Source organism: Dendrobates tinctorius, unplaced genomic scaffold (assembly GCF_039654945.1).
Source record: "Dendrobates tinctorius isolate UK_male_01 unplaced genomic scaffold, ASM3965494v1 ptg000031l, whole genome shotgun sequence".
Classification (NCBI taxonomy): domain Eukaryota; kingdom Metazoa; phylum Chordata; class Amphibia; order Anura; family Dendrobatidae; genus Dendrobates; species Dendrobates tinctorius.
The window spans coordinates 18875820-18893057 of record NW_027361699.1 but is presented as its reverse complement, the minus strand read 5'-3'; the positions used below and the strand labels follow the sequence as shown (position 1 = coordinate 18893057).

At 40.4% G+C, this 17238-nt stretch overlaps 1 protein-coding gene across 1 annotated transcript in view; it reads left to right on the top strand.

The window, feature by feature from the left end:
* Positions 1-15676, top strand: part of KDM4C (lysine demethylase 4C) — a 565453-nt gene extending 549777 nt beyond the window's left edge. The window contains exons 20-22 of the mRNA XM_073572230.1: positions 1019-1138; positions 13470-13562; positions 15175-15676. Of these exons, the coding sequence (XP_073428331.1) occupies positions 1019-1138; positions 13470-13562; positions 15175-15351 (390 nt within the window). The 3' untranslated portion in view covers positions 15352-15676. The remainder of the gene's footprint in view (positions 1-1018; positions 1139-13469; positions 13563-15174) is intronic.
* The last annotated feature ends 1562 nt before the right edge of the window (positions 15677-17238 follow it).

Here is a 17238-nt window from a genome sequence, read left to right as displayed (position 1 = left end):
TATCCTTGTCTGCATGGCTCCTCATTTCTATCTTTGCGTGCATGGCTCCTCATCCCTATCCTTTTATCCGTGGCCCCCATGAGAAAAGCATTAAAAAAAATCCTACTTACCTTCCTTGCACGCCCTCGCAGCATCTTGTTCCAGAGCCGTCAGCTCCAACAGCCAGCAGATCATGTGTCCCCACTCATTAAGGGAGTGAATATTCAAATCTCTCCACGCCTATGCGAGTGGACAGAGGTGAATATTCATAGCCTTAATGAGCGGGGACACGTGGCCAACCGCAGGAGCTGCTGGAAGCCGGCGGCTGCAGCTGTAACTGTTCGAGCTAGAAGAGAAATGAATACTCACTGCTAGTGCAATGCCGCATCTTGTGACCCACTGCTCCACCGCTCCCCCGCTGCTGTCTTTCACAATGACTTGTGTATAAGCCGGGGGGAGGGGGGGTTTCAGCACAAAAAAGTGTTGAAAAACTCAGCAAAATTTCAGAAATACGGATGTAAGGGTATGTGCACACGCTGCGGATTCTGCAGAAACGCAGCAGATTTTGCTGCGTTGTACAGTACCTTTATTTCCTATGGAAATAAAAAAAAGCTGTGCACATGCTGCGTTTTTTTCCGCGCGGTTTTGCTGCGGTTTACAATCCGCAGCATGTCAATTGTTTGGTGCAGAAACGCTGCGGTTTTACACCTCATCCATTATGAGGTGTAAAACCGCAGGGCAAAACCGCAGAAAAAACGCAGATAATCCGCAGATAAACCGCAGAAAAACCGCAGCACTTTGTCCTGCGGATTTCCTGCGGTTTTCTCTACAAAATCCGCAGAGACTAAAAACTACGTGTGCACATACCCTTAGGAGTGTGTATAATTGGTGTTCAGGCAATATTCACCATCATAATCATGCTGAGAATAATCATAGAAACTCAAAAGAAAAAAAGGTTGCTCTAGTTGAAATTAGAGTTTCACAGTACCTGGTTATCACATAAATATTTAGAATGCCTTTTGTGTTTTGTCTCTTATAGAGCAGAGACTGTCTCAAGCTTGGGCCACCTGTTCTGGGAGCAGACGTCCAGGTAAAATGGCCTGATGGGTTACTTTACGGCGCTAAGTATCTGGGATGCAATGTTGTCTACATGTACAAGGTGAGTGAAGTTTCTTACAAATTTTCATTTTATTCAATATTAACCCCTTAAACCCTGGAGGTATTTTCGTTTTTCGCTCCCCTTCTTCCCAGAGCCATAACTTTATTTTTCCATCAGTATGGCCGTGACTTTTGAACAACACCATTGGTTTTACCATGTCGTGTACTAGAAAACAGGGAAAAAAATTCCAAGTGCGGTAAAATTGCAAAAAAAAGTGCAATCCCACACTTGTTTTTTGTTTGGCTTTTTTACTAGGTCAACTAAACGCTAAAACTGACCTGCCATTATGATTCTCCAAGTTATTACGAGATCATAGACACCAAATATGTCTAGGTTCTTTGTAAAAAAAAAAAAAAAATTGTGCCATTTTCCGATACCCATAGCGTCTCCATTTTTCGTGATCTCGGGTTGGGTGAGGGCTTATTCTTTGTGTGCCGATCTGAAGTTTTTACTGATACCATGTTGGTGCATATACGTTCTTTTGATCGCCCATTATTGCATTTTGATGCAATGTCGCGGCGACCAGAAAAACTTAATTCTGACGTTTTGACTTTTTCTCGCTATGCCTTTTAGCGATCAGGTTAATCTTTTTTTTTTATATATAGATCGGGCGATTCTGAACGCTTCGATAACAAATATGTGTATGTTTGATTTTATTATTGTTTTATTTTGAATAGGGTGAGTGGGGAGGTGATTTGAACTTTTATATTTCTTTTAATTTTTTTCATACTTCTCCATGGGATACTAGAAGCTGCGATAACCCGATCAGCTCTGCTACATAGAGGCTATGATCAGTTCGCCTCTATGTAATAGAATTACTCACTTGCAATGAGCACCGACCACTGGGTTGTGCTCACAGCAAGGTGGCAGTGACAACCATAGAGGTCTCCAGGAGACCTCTGGTTGTCATGCCAACACACTGGTAACCCTCAATCACGTGACAGTGGTCACTGGTGGGCGGATCTCCAACGCGATTGCCGGAAGCGCTTGTTAAGTGCCGCTGTCAGCGTTTGACAGCGGCATTTAACAGGTTAATAGCCACGGATAGAATCGTGATCCACCCGCGGCTATTCCGGGCATATGTCAGTTGTTCAGAACAGCTGACATGTCCCTGGAAAGATGTGAGCTCACAGCCTAATGTCGGAAAGGAGTTAAGAATAACTTACCTTATATTAAGCAGTAGTATTTGTTGGCATGGTTCATAAGAAAGCTCTGGGTTTCCTGAAAAAGCCTGGGTTCCTGCGACTTTTGGTAAAGTTCTTTTTCTGGCCCTGGAATTGATGAGCAGGCTGGTAGTGCCATCTGCCATTCCACTCCTCCCAGTGTTTTACTAATTATCCTCCCAGTGCTCAGATGAGATTCCCGAGATTGTTTCTGGGCTGTGTAAGGCCAGGAAAACGCATTATATTCTTCAGGTGTCTGCACCAAAAATAGGTGTTGCCAATTTGCTTTAATTATTGCATTTTTTTTTTATCCATTCCCCCTTCTTTCTTCCATTTTGTTTTTGGTGCAGATTTGATGTGTTTTAATTAGATAGCATGAAATATCAAGTTTGCTGTTGACATGCTTTTTCTATCTGCTGTCATTCTCCTGCATTCAAGAGTGTGCAGTAGCTACATACCTGCAGAGGGGTTAATTCTTAACATCCCAGTTACCTCTCCAATTCATTGATTTCTATACAGTAGTTATTTGCTCCCCTCCTTCCTCTCTCCTGTCAGCTTCTGAAGAGATGCAGTTATAAGTCACCAGCTGAGCAGCTTTTAGAGCTAGTCTGCTAATCATTGCTTTCAGCTCTTGCTGTTGGAAGCTGTGGGCTTGTTCACTTGCCCTGTTATCTCTGTATATAAATACAGTGATAGCCATGCACACATGCCAAAATAAAACCACCGACAGCAGAATGTGCTATAGAAGAGCTTATGCTGAGCTTTAGGGTGAGCGCACACAGTGCGGATTCAGTTGCGGATTTTTCCGCGTGGATTTGCAGGTAAATCCGCAGGTAAAATGATCTGCGGATTTGCCTGCGGATTCCCCCTGCGTTTTGACACCTGGACAATGGAACAGGTGTCAAACCGCAGCAAGAATTGACATGCTGTGGATTTAAAACTGCAGCAAATCCGCACAGAAAAATCCGCAGCATGTGCACTGCGGTTTTTAAAAGCCATTGATAACATTGTACTGTACTCTGCTTGCGGATCTGAAGAGGCAAATCCACTGCGGATCCGCAGCAAAATCCACAGCGTGTGCACATAGCCTTGTAGTTCTACTAATGCAACAGTTTTAATCACCAGAACTGATTCAAAGAGGAGTGCCTGCCCTGCTAGAAAGGCATGTGAGCTCCAAAAGTGACAACTTTATATCAACTCTTTAACCCCTTCACGATGTTGCAATTTTCTGTTTTTGCGCTTTCGTTTTTCACTCCCCTTCTTCCCAGAGCCATAACTTTCTTTATCTTTCCATCAATATAGCCATATGAAGGCTTTTTTTTTTGCGGGATGAGTTGTACGTTTGAATCATACGATTCAAACTGGAAAAATGGGGAAAAAATATCCAAATTCAGTGGAATTGCAAAAAACTGCATTTCCACAATAATTTTTTTTTTTTTTTTGTTTGCCATGTTTACTAAATGCTAAAACTGACTTGGCAATATGATTCCCCAGGTCATTACGAGTACACACATGCCAAAAATGTATAGGTTCTTTATATAAACGGTGAAAAAAAATCCAAAATTTGTTAGGAATAAAAATGTGCTTATGTTGCCGTTTTCCGAGACCCGTAGCGTCTCCATTTTTCGTGCTCTAGGGCTGGGTGATGGTTTATTTTTTGCCTCCCGAGCTGATGTTTTTGATATCATTATCAATTGATATCAATGTTTTGATCGCCCATTATTTAATTTTATTGTGATGTTGAAGCTGCCAAAAAAATAATTCTGGCATTTTGATTTTTTTTTTTTCTTGTTACGCAGTTCACCAATTCAGTTAATGTACTTTATGTTTTGGTTGATACAGTGGGTACGGAAAGTATTCAGACCCCATTAAATTTCTCATTCTGTTTCATTGCAGCCATTTGGTAAATTCGAAAAAGTTCATTTTTTTTCCTCATTCATGTACACTCTGCACCCCATCTTGACTGAAAATAAACAGAAATGTAGAAATTTTGCAACTTTAATAAAAAGAAAAACTGAAATATCACATGGTCATATACTGTAGTATTCGGACCCTTTGCTCAGTATTGAGTACAAGCACCCTTTGAGCTAGTACAGCCATGAGTCTTCCTCTGCCATTCATCCTTGCAGATCCTCTCCAGTTCTATCAGGTTGGATGATGAACGTTGGTGGACAGCCAGAGCCCTGACCTACAGTAAACCCAATTGAGCATCTCTGGAGAGACCTGAAAATGGCTGTCCACCAACGTTCACCATTCAACAAGACAATGACCCTAAGAACACAGTTAAAATAACAAAGGAGTGGCTTCAAAACAACTCTGGACCACACCTTTGTCATTATAGCTGTGTGCTTATGGTCATTGTCTTGTTGGAAGGTGAACCTTCGGCCAAGTCTGAGGTCCAGAGCACTCTGGTAGACTTTTTCCATCCAGGATCTCTCTATACTAGGCCGCATTCATATTTCCTTCAATTGCAACCAGTCGTCCTGTCCCTGCAGCTGAAAAACACCCCCATAGCATGATGCTGCCACCTCCATGTTTCGCTGTTAGGATTGTATTGGGCAGGTGATGAGCAGTATCTGGTTTTGTCCACACATACCACTTAAAACTTTTTGGTGATAATTCGATCTTTGTCTCATCCGACCAGAAAATTTTATTTCTCATCGTCTAGGAGTCCTTCATGTGTTTTGTTTTAGCAAACTCTATGCGGGCTTTCATATGTCTGGCAATGAGAAGAGGCTTCCGTTAGGCCACTCTGCCATAATTACCCGACTTGGTGGAGGGCTGCAGTGACAGTTGACTTTGTGGAACTTTCTCCCATTTCCCTACTGCATCTGTGGAGCTCAGCCACAGTGATTTTGGGGCTCTTCTTTACCTCTCTCACCAAGGCTCTTCTCCCACGATTGCTCAGTTTGGCTGGATGGTCAGTTCTAAGAAGACTTCTGGTGGTTCCAAACTTCTTCCATTTAAGAATTATGGAGGCCACTGTGCTCTTAGGAACCTTGAGTACTGCAAAAATTCTTTTGTAATCTTGGCCAGATCTGTGCCTTGCCACAATTCTGTCTCTGAGCTCCATGGCCAATTCCTTTGCCCTCATGATTCTCATTTGGTCTGGCATGCGCTGTGAGGTCTTATAGATAGGTGTGTGCCTTTACAAATAAAGTCCTGTCAGTTTAATTAAACACAGCTGGGCTCCAGTGAATGAGTTAGAGCCATCTCAAGGAGGATCACAAAAAATGGACAGCATGTGACTTAAATGAGTGTCTAAACAAAAGGTCTGAATACTTATGACCATGTGATATTTCAGTTTTTCTCTTTCAAGAAATTTGCAAAAATTTCTACTGTTGTTTTTTCTTTTTCAGTCAAGATCAGATGCAGAGTGTACATTAATGAGAAAAAAATGAACTTTTTTGAATTTACCAGGTCAGCTGTCATGTGCAGGGAAAGATGCGGACTCAGCGTCGGAGCCCACATCACAGTAGGGACGCGACCTTTGATGTACCTATAGGGTCCACACAGTTCTACAGCATCTGTAACACCTTCCTAGCGTGGCAATTTTCTGATTTTGCGCTTTTTTTTGCCTCTCCTTCCAAGAGCCATAAATTTATGATTTCCATCAACATAACTGTATGAGGGCACGTTTTTTGCGGGAAGATTTAGGGTATGTGCACACGTTGCGGCTTTGCCTGTGGAATTTTCTGCGCAGATTCTGCATCTCTTGGCAGAAAATGCAGGTAAAAATCAGCGCGTTTTGATGCGTTTTTATGCAGATTTTCATGCGTTTTTTCATGCGGATTTCTATGTGTTTTTGTAAACTAAATAAAGCTATATTATTTAACAAAAAAGTTGTGATATCATTTCCTTATCCAACCTCTTCTTTTACATTCTCCATTGAATAATGTTTACTCACACAGATAGATGGATAGATAGATAGAGCTATAGATAGATCTATAGATATTAGAAAAAAGGAAGGCAGCACTCCATTTTAAAGTGAAAAAAATGTGGTTTTAATTCAGACCCACGTGGCAAGTGACGTTTCGGCTCACACTGAGCCTTTCTCAAGGCTTGAGGATACCTGCAGTCATTTTATCACCGAAGCCCCTGGAGAGCGGTCACATCTGCCGATGTGACCGCTCTCCACAGGAGATCGTCATGGGACAATCGTTATTACATGGATTACATCGGAACAGGGAGTATACTATTGCTTTATTTTAATTTTTTTACAGGTAATCAAGGGCGTCAGGGATTAGCTGTATGGTAAGTATGTGTGTTTTTTTTACACTTGAACACACTACGCTAGCTGTCACTGTAACAGGCATAGCCGAATGGGACTAATAGTCCCATCGGACGATGCCTGCCTACACACACCTGCACACAGACCCGCACACACAGCTCCACCCACACATATAGTCTCCGCCCACACACTCTTCCTATCTGTAGCGTTTCTCGCACCCACATTCGCAGCAAAACCGCAGATCTTTTTAAACCTGCGGTTTTGCTGTGGATTTGCATGACTCAATGGAAGTCATTGGGTGCAGAAACGCTGCAGATCCGCAAAAATAATTGACATGCTGCGGAAAATAAAACGCAAATCCGCACGTATTTTTCCGCAGCATGTGCACAGCAAATCTCCATTTCCCGTAGATTAACATTGATTGTGCCGTACACTGCGGATTTGATGCAATTCCGCACGTCCAAAAACGCTGCGGAAATGCATCAAAATCCGCAACGTGTGCACAGACCCTTAAGGGTATGAGCACATGCACATGTTAAGCTTTCACTTCTGATTTTGGTGTAAAATAGCTGCAGATTTCACTTTTTGCACTGTAATCAGTGAAAATTGATGAATATCCATGGCATCTCTGCAAAAGAATGAATAGGGCATGCTGTGGAGTAAAAGATCTGCTTGGAAACTACCGTAGAATGTGAGATGGTTGCAGTGGAAACTATCTTCTATGCACAGAATATACAGTTAGGTCCATATATATTTGGACAGAGACAACATTTTTCTAATTTTGGTTCTAGACATTACCACAATGAATTTTAAACAAAACAATTCAGATGCAGTTGAAGTTCAGACTTTCAGCTTTCATTTGAGGGTATCCACATTAAAATTGGATGAAGGTTTTAGGAGTTTCCGCTCCTTAACATGTGCCTGTTTTTAAAGGGACCAAAAGTAATTGGACAGATTAAATAATTGTAAATATAATGCTCATTTCTAGTACTTGGTTGAAAACCCTTTGTTGGCAATGACTGCCTGAAGTCTTGAACTCATGGACATCACCAGACGCTGTGTTTCCTCCTTTTTGATGCTCTGCCAGGCCTTCACTGCGGTGGTTTTCAGTTGCTGTTTGTTTGTGGGCCTTTCTGTCTCAAGTTTAGTCTTTAACAAGTGAAATGCATGCTCAATTGGGTTGAGATCAGGTGACTGACTTGGCCATTCAAGAATATTCCACTTCTTTGCTTTAATAAACTCCTGGATTGCTTTGGCTTTATGTTTTGGGTCATTGTCCATCTGTGGTATGAAACGACGACCAATCAGTTTGGCTGCATTTGGCTGGATCTGAGCACACAGTATGGCTCTGAATACCTCAGAATTCATTCGGCTGCTTCTATACTGTGTCACATCATCAATAAACACTAATGACCAGTGCCACTGGCAGCCATGCATACCCAAGAAATCACACTGCCTCCGCCGTGTTTTACAGATGATGTGGTATGCTTTGGATCATGAGCTGTACCACGCGTTCGCCATCCTTTTCTCTTTCCATCATTCTGGTAGAGGTTGATCTTGGTTTCATCTGTCCAAAGAATGTTCTTCCAGAACTGTGCTGGTTTTTTAGATGTTTTTTTTTAGCAAAGTCCAGTCTAGCCTTTTGATTCTTGATGCTTATGAGTGGCTTGCACTGTGCAGTGAACCCTCTGTATTTACTTTCATGCAGTCTTCTCTTTATGGTAGATTTGGATATTGATACGCTTACCTCCTGGAGAGTGTTGTTCACTTGGTTGGCTGTTGTGAAGAGGTTTCTCATCACCATGGAGATTATTCTGCTATCATCCACCACTGTTGCCTTCCGTGGGCGCCCAGGTCTTTTTGCATTGATGAGTTCACCAGTGCATTCTTTCTCAGGATGTACCAAACTGTAGATTTTGCCACTCCTAATGTTGTAGCAATTTCTTGGATGAGTTTTTCTGTTTTTGCAGCTTAAGCATGGCTTGTTTCACCTGCATGGAGAGCTCCTTTGACCACATGTTTCCTTCACAGCAAAACCTTCCAAATGCAAGCGCCACACCTCAAATCAATTCCAGGCCTTTTATCTGCTTAATTGAGAATGACATAACGAAGGGATTGCCCACACCTGTCCATGAAATAGCCTTGGAGTCAATTGTCCAATTACTTTTGGTCCCTTTAAAAACAGGGTGGCACATGTTAAGGAGCTGAAACTCCTAAACCCTTCATCCAATTTTAATGTGGATACCCTCAAATGAAAGCTGAAAGTCTGAACTTCAACTGCTTCTGAATTGTTTTGTTTAAAATTCATTGTGGTAATGTCTAGAACCAAAATTAGAAAAATGTTGTCTCTGTCCAAATATATATGGACCTAACTGTAGTTTTGACATTTTGCTAGTTTCTACACATTGCTGGATTATTTTTCTTATTCTCTCCAAAAAAAAAGGTTCATGTTAGATTAAATTTCAATTTAGACAGGAGGAAGCGTCTTATGTTTTAGAAATGAGCATTTTAGAGCGGAGAGTTGTAGACATTGCTTTAGTTTAACAGTATCTCAAGGCATGTCACTCGGGTTGTCTTCACCCTTTACACGTAGACAGTCTGCAAAGAACTGAAAGCTATTCAATTAATTTTTGCTAGCAGTTGAATCAGAAGCAAACATGAGAAAGAAATTAAATAAAGAATAAAAAAAAGTTGATGGATGGGTATGGAAAAGTTTTAGCTATAACTGCATTAATATGTGGCACTTTAAATACTGATAATACATTGTAGGTTATCTTTTAAACAGACTGTATGGTTAATGGAAATTCCTGAGGCAGAAAACACAGACATTTAGAGTCCCATTTTAGTTCCAGCTACTTATATGCTGAGTTAAACTTAGGAGGCCCCTGCAGAGTTGGCTTCTGACTGCAGACCTCATGCTTCCTTCTATTCTCTGACTAAATAGTTCATTATTTCAAGGAATTAAGGTGGTTTTATAAACTTTTCTCAGTGTTGCAAGATTTGAAGATGCTATTGTTCTATTCTTGATCATAATTATTCCTTTCTTTATTACTAAAGATATGTTTTTTAGTGATGCAATAATACTAGGATGATAGATGGAATGCAAACAAAGAACAAAATACTAAAATGTCTAATGTTGACTATCAAGTTATGACGTTCACAAGAACTTCTCTATTCACACTGTGTGAATCCATACTTTAGATATTCTTGTGCCAACTTTGACCTGGCATACAGTTGTCCAAATAGACAGAAAAATGTTACCCTTCTTGTAATGTATCCGATATAATGATATTTATCTGCTATACTGTAGGTCCCTGATGAAGCTAGATTACCATTGAAACCTGGCAATGAGGAGGAGGGGATGAAGTCCTGCATATATATCGATATTGCATCAATAGGAGAATTGGGGAATGGTATATGTGCCAATTTGACTTGGCTCATATACAGTTTTCCAAATGGACATAAATATTTTACCCTTCTTCTAACATATCCGCTATAATGATATTTATCCGCTATGTCTTTTTCCCTGATGGATCTGGATTACCGTTGAAACCTGGCAGTGAGGAGGAGGGGAGGAATCTTGCATACACATCACTATTGCAGTTGTAAGAGAATTGGAGAATGGTGATCTCAATGAGAGAGCAAAATTAAGATGTTAGTCCCCCAGTTAAATTTTAATGATTTAGTTACCGTATATACTCATGTATAAGCCGAGATTTTCAGCACATTTTTTGTGTGCTGAAAACGCCCCTCTCGGCTTATACACGAGTCATTGCCGGCGGGGGAGGGGGGATGGGGGAGCATAAGTAAGACATCATCCTCACCCTCCTGGTGTCATCGCTGCGTATCAGTCCCTTCCTGCATCTCAGTCTGGGCGCCGGCATCTCTCTTCCTGTCTTCCTTCCAGTGCTGAGCGGTCACATGGTAATGCTCATTAAAGTCATGAATATTGCATAAAAGAGAAAAAAAGCGCTGCGGTTACCATGAGAAAGTCAACTCGTGCGCAGTTGTCGGTTATAGGCTTGCCTGCAGCCACGGGTGCACGTCCTGGAAAATCACAGCACAGCAATATCCAAATCCATGTAGAGAAAAATGGACCACACTCTTCAGGCTGGTGAGGAAACACTGCTATTTTATTGGCACATACAATACATCTTGGCCGGGGGAGTGATAGCAGGAGTGAGCAGAAAGCTGACAACAGACGCTTCGCTCTGCACCAGAGCTTCAACGGGTGCAGAGCGAAACGGCCGTTGTCAGCTTTCTGCTCACTCCTGCTATCACTCTCCCGGCCAACATGTATTGTATGTGCTAATAAAATAGCAGTGTTTCCTCACCAGCCTGAAGGGTGCGGTCCATTTTTCTCTAAAAGTAATGAATATGCACGTGTCTCCACTCCCATAGGCGTGGAGCGCATATTCATTACTTTAATAAGCGGTACCACGTGACCGCTCAACACTGGAAGGAAGACAGTAAGAGATGCCGGCGCCCGTCCTGGATGGAGATGCAGGGACTGAGATGTAGCAGCGCCAGGAGGGTGAGTAGGACTGGGAGAGGGTAGCTGCTGCATTTCCCACCCTAGGCTTATACTCGCGTCAATAAGTTTCCCATTTTTTTGTGGCAAAATTAGGGACCTCGGCTTATACTCGGGTCGGCTTATACTCTAGTATATACGGTAATTTTGAGTATGTCACATTATTCATTTTAATAATGCCTAAAAAAGTAAGGGCTGTACACACGCCTTGTAATTGTACAGCTCTTCCCTTGCACTTTCTTTTTGCCACAGTGTGGATTTCAACGTCACATGGAAAACATTGACAACCTTGATATTTGAAGGGCAAGGCATATTTCTTGCGAATTTTGATGTGGAATATATACACCCAAAATCTGTGGGGAGAAGAAATAAGTCATGTAAACATATGCAAAATTAAGCAATTAACAACATACGAACAGCATATGCCAGTAATTTTAGATGGAGCTTCAGGGTGGGGAGTTTTCTTGATATATCTGAACAGTGGTGGGCTTGCTTGCCTTTTTTTTTATTTTTTTATTAATACTTCCTTAGTCTTGAATGGTGTAAGCCACGCATCTTGGCTACTTCTCCATTCATTCTCTATCCAGATGCTCCAGGCATCTGTTTCTTTTTTTAAAAAAAAAAAAAAAAAAAAAACATAATTTTTTAAATGAGCTCCCTTAGGAAAAAAAAAACAGCAAAAAAGTCCTGTGTGAACTTACCCTAAGACTGCAATGCATTTTGGAAGCTCAAGTTGCAAAAGGAAGCTTAGTGCAGAAACTAAAGCAGCATATGCCAAAGAATAAAGATTTTTGAACTGTGTTGCTGGGGCTGGAAAGATTTTTATACATTTTTTTTTTTGGTATAGTCAGGGAATGTTTTGTCCAGTGTATTCACTGGCTTTAAAAATAGAATTTGCTTAAATTTGATGTAAATGTCTATTTAAAAAGGTACTATTTTTTTACTGTGCTAATATTCTAATGTGAACCAGATTGTGTGTTTCAGATTGTTTATTTCATTTAGTTCTTTTCACTTTGCCCTGTGCATCAGTGATGCATGTGCAGTATCTTTCAGGTTATGAAACCGTAAAGATGAGACAAGGTATCTAACCGTTTTCTATGACTAGAATATTAATCAGCTCATTGATGAACAGGGGTGGGATTTGGACCCCCAGCAATCTGATATTGATGACATAGTATAAGAAAGGCAATTGATGCTATAGTTCTCAAAATCCTCTTTAAAGGGGTTATCCAGTGAAAAGAAGTTTTTCACCTATCCATAAGATAAATTATAAACATTGGGACCCCCAATGTCATAATGGGGCACTTTTATCCCTGTTAGAAAGGAGAGGCATAGTGCATTCTTGACTACTCTTCCATTCATTCTCTGAGGGCTAAAGGAAGAAATTGTGCTGTGCTTGACAGCCTTACAGAGGATGGATGGAGCGGTGGTCATTTATGCACGTTGCTGCTCCATTTTAATGACAATAAAAGTTCTTCATTCTGGCTAGCTTTTGGAGTCCCAGCTATCAAATAACCCCCTACCCCAATAAAATGTGTTACCACCACTCCTTTAAACCTCTATAAGGATGACTGTAGTATTCCGTATTTCTGGCTTCTCCAATTTTTTCTATGAGGGCACTATCAAAATAAAAAAACAGTAAAATGTCTGAAACTCACCAGATAGATCAAATTGATGTCTGGGCCTAAAATATCTCAATTATTTTTTTTTTTTTATTTTTTTTTTTAAAGTGCAAAAAGAGTCAATTGAGTTGCCAAACTGAATGTTGCTGCAGCTATTTAATGAACTGAGCAGCATGTAATCACTTGTTTAAGCACAGCCTCCCCTGCAAGCTCAGTGATGACTAAACAGCGAGGCTGCACTTAGGGAACCAATCTGAACTTGATGTCCAGCCACCACAAGTGGGGGGGGGGGAAGTATCATCTAGAGTTCATGTTTTACCGTTATGAGTCTGTGAGGAGCCACATAACCATTTATGAAGAAGGTATGGCTGTAGAACAAGTGTAGTAAGTAACTGGCTGTCATCACAACTATGGGAATTTAAAACAACAAAAAATTCAAAACTTTGCTGAAGCTTCTTTTGCATGGTAAATGAGCCTGTCTATTTCCATTTAAAGTGTATCCCATGCTAAAATTGTTTGTTCTCTGTGCACTGAGATATTGTAGATTTTCAACTAGCAATTGATCATTCATAATGGTCTAATATTCTATAAAAAACAGAAGTCACCCTGTCTTCATATGATTTACAACCTGTATTTTACTTCTATTTTGCCAATGATAATGATTGCATTGATTCTGGAGTCCTGTGGGTTTTTCATGTTCTAGCTACATTTTTGCACCCTTTAATGAAAGGATTGTTCGTTGTCACCTCAGTTCAATTGTTTTTTGTTTTTTTCCCCCCTATAGGTTGAATTTGAAGATGGGTCACAAATTGTCACAAAGAGAGAAGATATTTACACAATGGATGAAGAACTTCCTAAGAAGATCAAATCTCGTTATGTAAGGCATCTTATAGTTTTTGCGTTTATTTTAGCTTTTGTTTCAGTGTATAATATGAGGAGAAGTTTAAAGGAAATCTATCACCACATTTGACCTATCTAACCTATTATTATGGGCATACAGGTTATAGAATGCTGAAAACAGTCCTACCTGTGTGTCTCATATCACCCTTGTTGTTGTGAAATCATCTTTTATCACTTTATATAAATCTTCCAGGCTCTGGGGAGGAAGGTGCCTGGAAAATAACTCTGCCTCCAGAGATTGTTTTATATATAGGACGAGTTATCATTGTGATATATAATGGTTATCAGTGTTACCAGTGTGATATGTAATGGTTAAGGATGATCGAATAGCTTCAGATAAAAGCTTATGCGAGTAGATATAGCACTTCCCGAATAGCTGCCTCGGTAACCTGGATACCTGGAGCACTCCCGATAATCAGCTATTCGGCGATGCAGCTGTATGTGTTGCGGCTGTGTGACAGTCACAACACATGCATGGAGAGCCCAACAAACAGGCTCTCTCCATGCATGTGTTGTGACTGTCACACAGCGCAACCCATGAAGCTGCGGCGCCGAACAGCTGATTATCGGGAGCGCTCCAGATATCCAGGTTCCCAATGCAGCTATTTAGTAAGCACTATAGCTATTCGGATAAGCTTTTATCCAAAGCTATTCCATCATCCCTAGTTATCAATGTTACCAGTGTGATGTGTAATGACCACTCTCTGCTCTCCTGATCTCACTGCAGAGCTGTGTGTGATACTTGACACGTCTGCAGGTTCCTCTCAGCTTCCATTTCACAAGCAGACAGGGTTGTCATATTGCTAAAATACAGAAGAGCTCAGTCACCTTCAAAAATATGTTTGCAAGAAGACAAAGTTCATTTCTCCTGTTCTGTGTTGGTTACTTGTCTCACACTGGTAACTTTCCTTTCATGTAAAACAAGCGCCGGAGGCAGAGTTATCTACCATCCAACATCCTCCCTATAGCCTGGAATAGGTCATTTACATATAGGAAATTTTTTTTCTCTGAAATAAGACATCACATCACAGATGTCTGTTAAATAATCAAGGTATCATATTACTCAGCAGCTTCCTATAACTTCCATGCCCATATAGACATCTTAGGAGAGTTGATCCTACTGACAGATTCACTTTAAATGGTCTGGGCAGAAATGAAGTGACATATGCTAATGGTGTAAAAGTATGCGAAAATGCCCCAAAGGCTCATGCAACTCTGACAGTGAAAGACTTCCCCGGAAAAACACCTTTTCTGTAAAATTTCACATCCAAAGTTGACACATAATGGATCCACAAGAGGGGGAATATATCTTACTAACTCTGAGTTGCAGAGTGTACCTTCAAACAGAAGTCATTTACATGCCTGCCATGTCTTTTTTTTTTTTTTTTTCTTTTTTCTTTTTTCCTATTGCCAACCAACTGCACGCAGGAAACTGGATAGCGGTTGTCCAGTCTGTTTTTTAGATCTTTTGTTTACGGTGCTTACTTAGGGGCCTGTTTTTCAAGAGAAAAATAATAGGGAATTGTATTGTTGGGCAGATATCTGGCTTGCGATGTTTTATACATGTATTTTTTTTTATATTCTTTCAGTCCAAAGCATCGAATATGAAATTTGAAGATGCGTTTTATGGTGAAGAAGTCATTAAAGGTGACAGAAAAAGACAGAGAGTGTTGAACGTAAAGTTCAAGAATGAATATGTTGATGATCCTGGATATCGCACATTTCTCAAGAGTTCATTCCAAAAGAAAACCCTCAAGGGACAGTAGTTGACCGACACAACATACAGCTCAAGAGACCCAAGTGTGGAAAACATTTGTTACTGTATTTGCACTACACTCATAAAGAAACACGTTGGATTAAGAAGGCATTCGGGTTCCATCCCTTTATCACAATTTCTGTCCATAAGTAACACCTGCACACTTGCAGTGGGTAGCTTGGAAATCATTGACATTTTGCCATTTATTTGATATATGCCCACAGTTACACACTTCTTAATCCAATGTCTGAGATACTAAGGAAAAATCTTCAGATTTATTGCGAACCAGCAAAATCGCGAGTTCCTAAAGTATAGTCATGACTTTACCAACCTTACTCTTTTCTGTTTTTTTTTTTTTTTTTTTTTTTTTGAGACATCTGCAGGAAGTTTGCATGTTAATATTGGCGGTACCATGTACCCACCTAGAAGCATCATGTATACAGACATTGTACTGTGTACCCTTCGGATCCAAACTACTCGCGCTATAGTACTAGTCCTTTGTTGTTGCATGCGTTAACTGTTTCATAGTTATCCTTGTGGCCCATATTCCAACCCTTTCTGTGTTAGAAGAGATGACATGGAAACCATCTAGTCACTCAGGGCTGCATGTTGTCTGGATATGAATATGGATGGTCTACAACACAACTTTAAAAATGGGCTGTCTTACCAGCATTTTTTATTAAAAAAAAAAAAAAACTTCATGATGGTCATCAGAATATTCAAGGGTCAATATTTTGATTTAATGTACTATATCCCATATGTATGGTTGTGACACAAGGTTAATGCGCCTCTGTGCAGTGATTTTTGTGTATGAGGAGATAAATCCCCAGGCTTGGGTGAGGCGGTTCACCTACAGTGCCCTTTTCCAATATGCACTCCACATATTTTACATTAGTTTTGTGAAGCAATAAGCAGTGATTTATCTGACAAATAGAAAAATTCTTGTCTTTGTAATATGCTTATCACTGTTCTACTTCTGGTTTCCGAGATTTGTCGAGAAAATTTGTGAATATCCAATTTCAGAAACCGAATGGAGAAAGGTGTTAAGGAGTCTTATTATAAAAATGTCTCTCTTATTTGTTTGTTACATAACAATTTTTCTGTCGGGGTTGGTATTGACTGCACCATTAGGTCATCTTCCATTTAGCCACTTACAACAAGTCTTCATTTAGATTGGCATTTTTTTTTGTTTGTAATGAAACTGCTTCACATAGTCTTCCTTACTCAGGAATGGTCACTGGTAGAGTTGAGCAACTTTGGTCGGATCGGGTTTCATGAAACAAAATTTGTCTCAGATGAAACTGGTCCGACTAGGGCAAAAAAAGTCGGAGTTTCGTCCGAAACTCGACCCCAATGCAAGTCAATGGGAAATAAAAGTCAGCATTGAGTGGATGAATGTCATCCGCTCAATGCCGACTTTTATTTCCCATTGACTTGCATTGGGGTCGGGTTTCGGACGAAACTCTGACTTTTTTTGCCCTAGTCGGACCAGTTTCATCTGAAACAAATTTTGTTTCATGAAACCCGATCCGACTAAAGTCGCTCAACTCTAGTCACTGGTTCTTTGGCAAATTAGACTAAAGGATGTTCATACTGATTGTGTGATTTCCTTTGTGTTTTGTGAGGCATTTGGCAACATAAACTGGCATACTGCTAAATGGTGAATGGCCCAGGTGATCAGAAAATATTAAGCAAGCCGTACATCTTAAAATGTGCCATGTAGTCGAAGAGCGTTTGAAACAGCAAGAGTTTACTGGGGACGCAAACCAGATATAAAAATGATTATTCATAACAAGTCAAAACGAGCTTAGTCACTTCACTGGGTATGAGCCAGTTGTGGCTGCATAAGGATAGGTTCACACGTGGCATTTTTTTCTGCAGCAAAAATACTGCATAT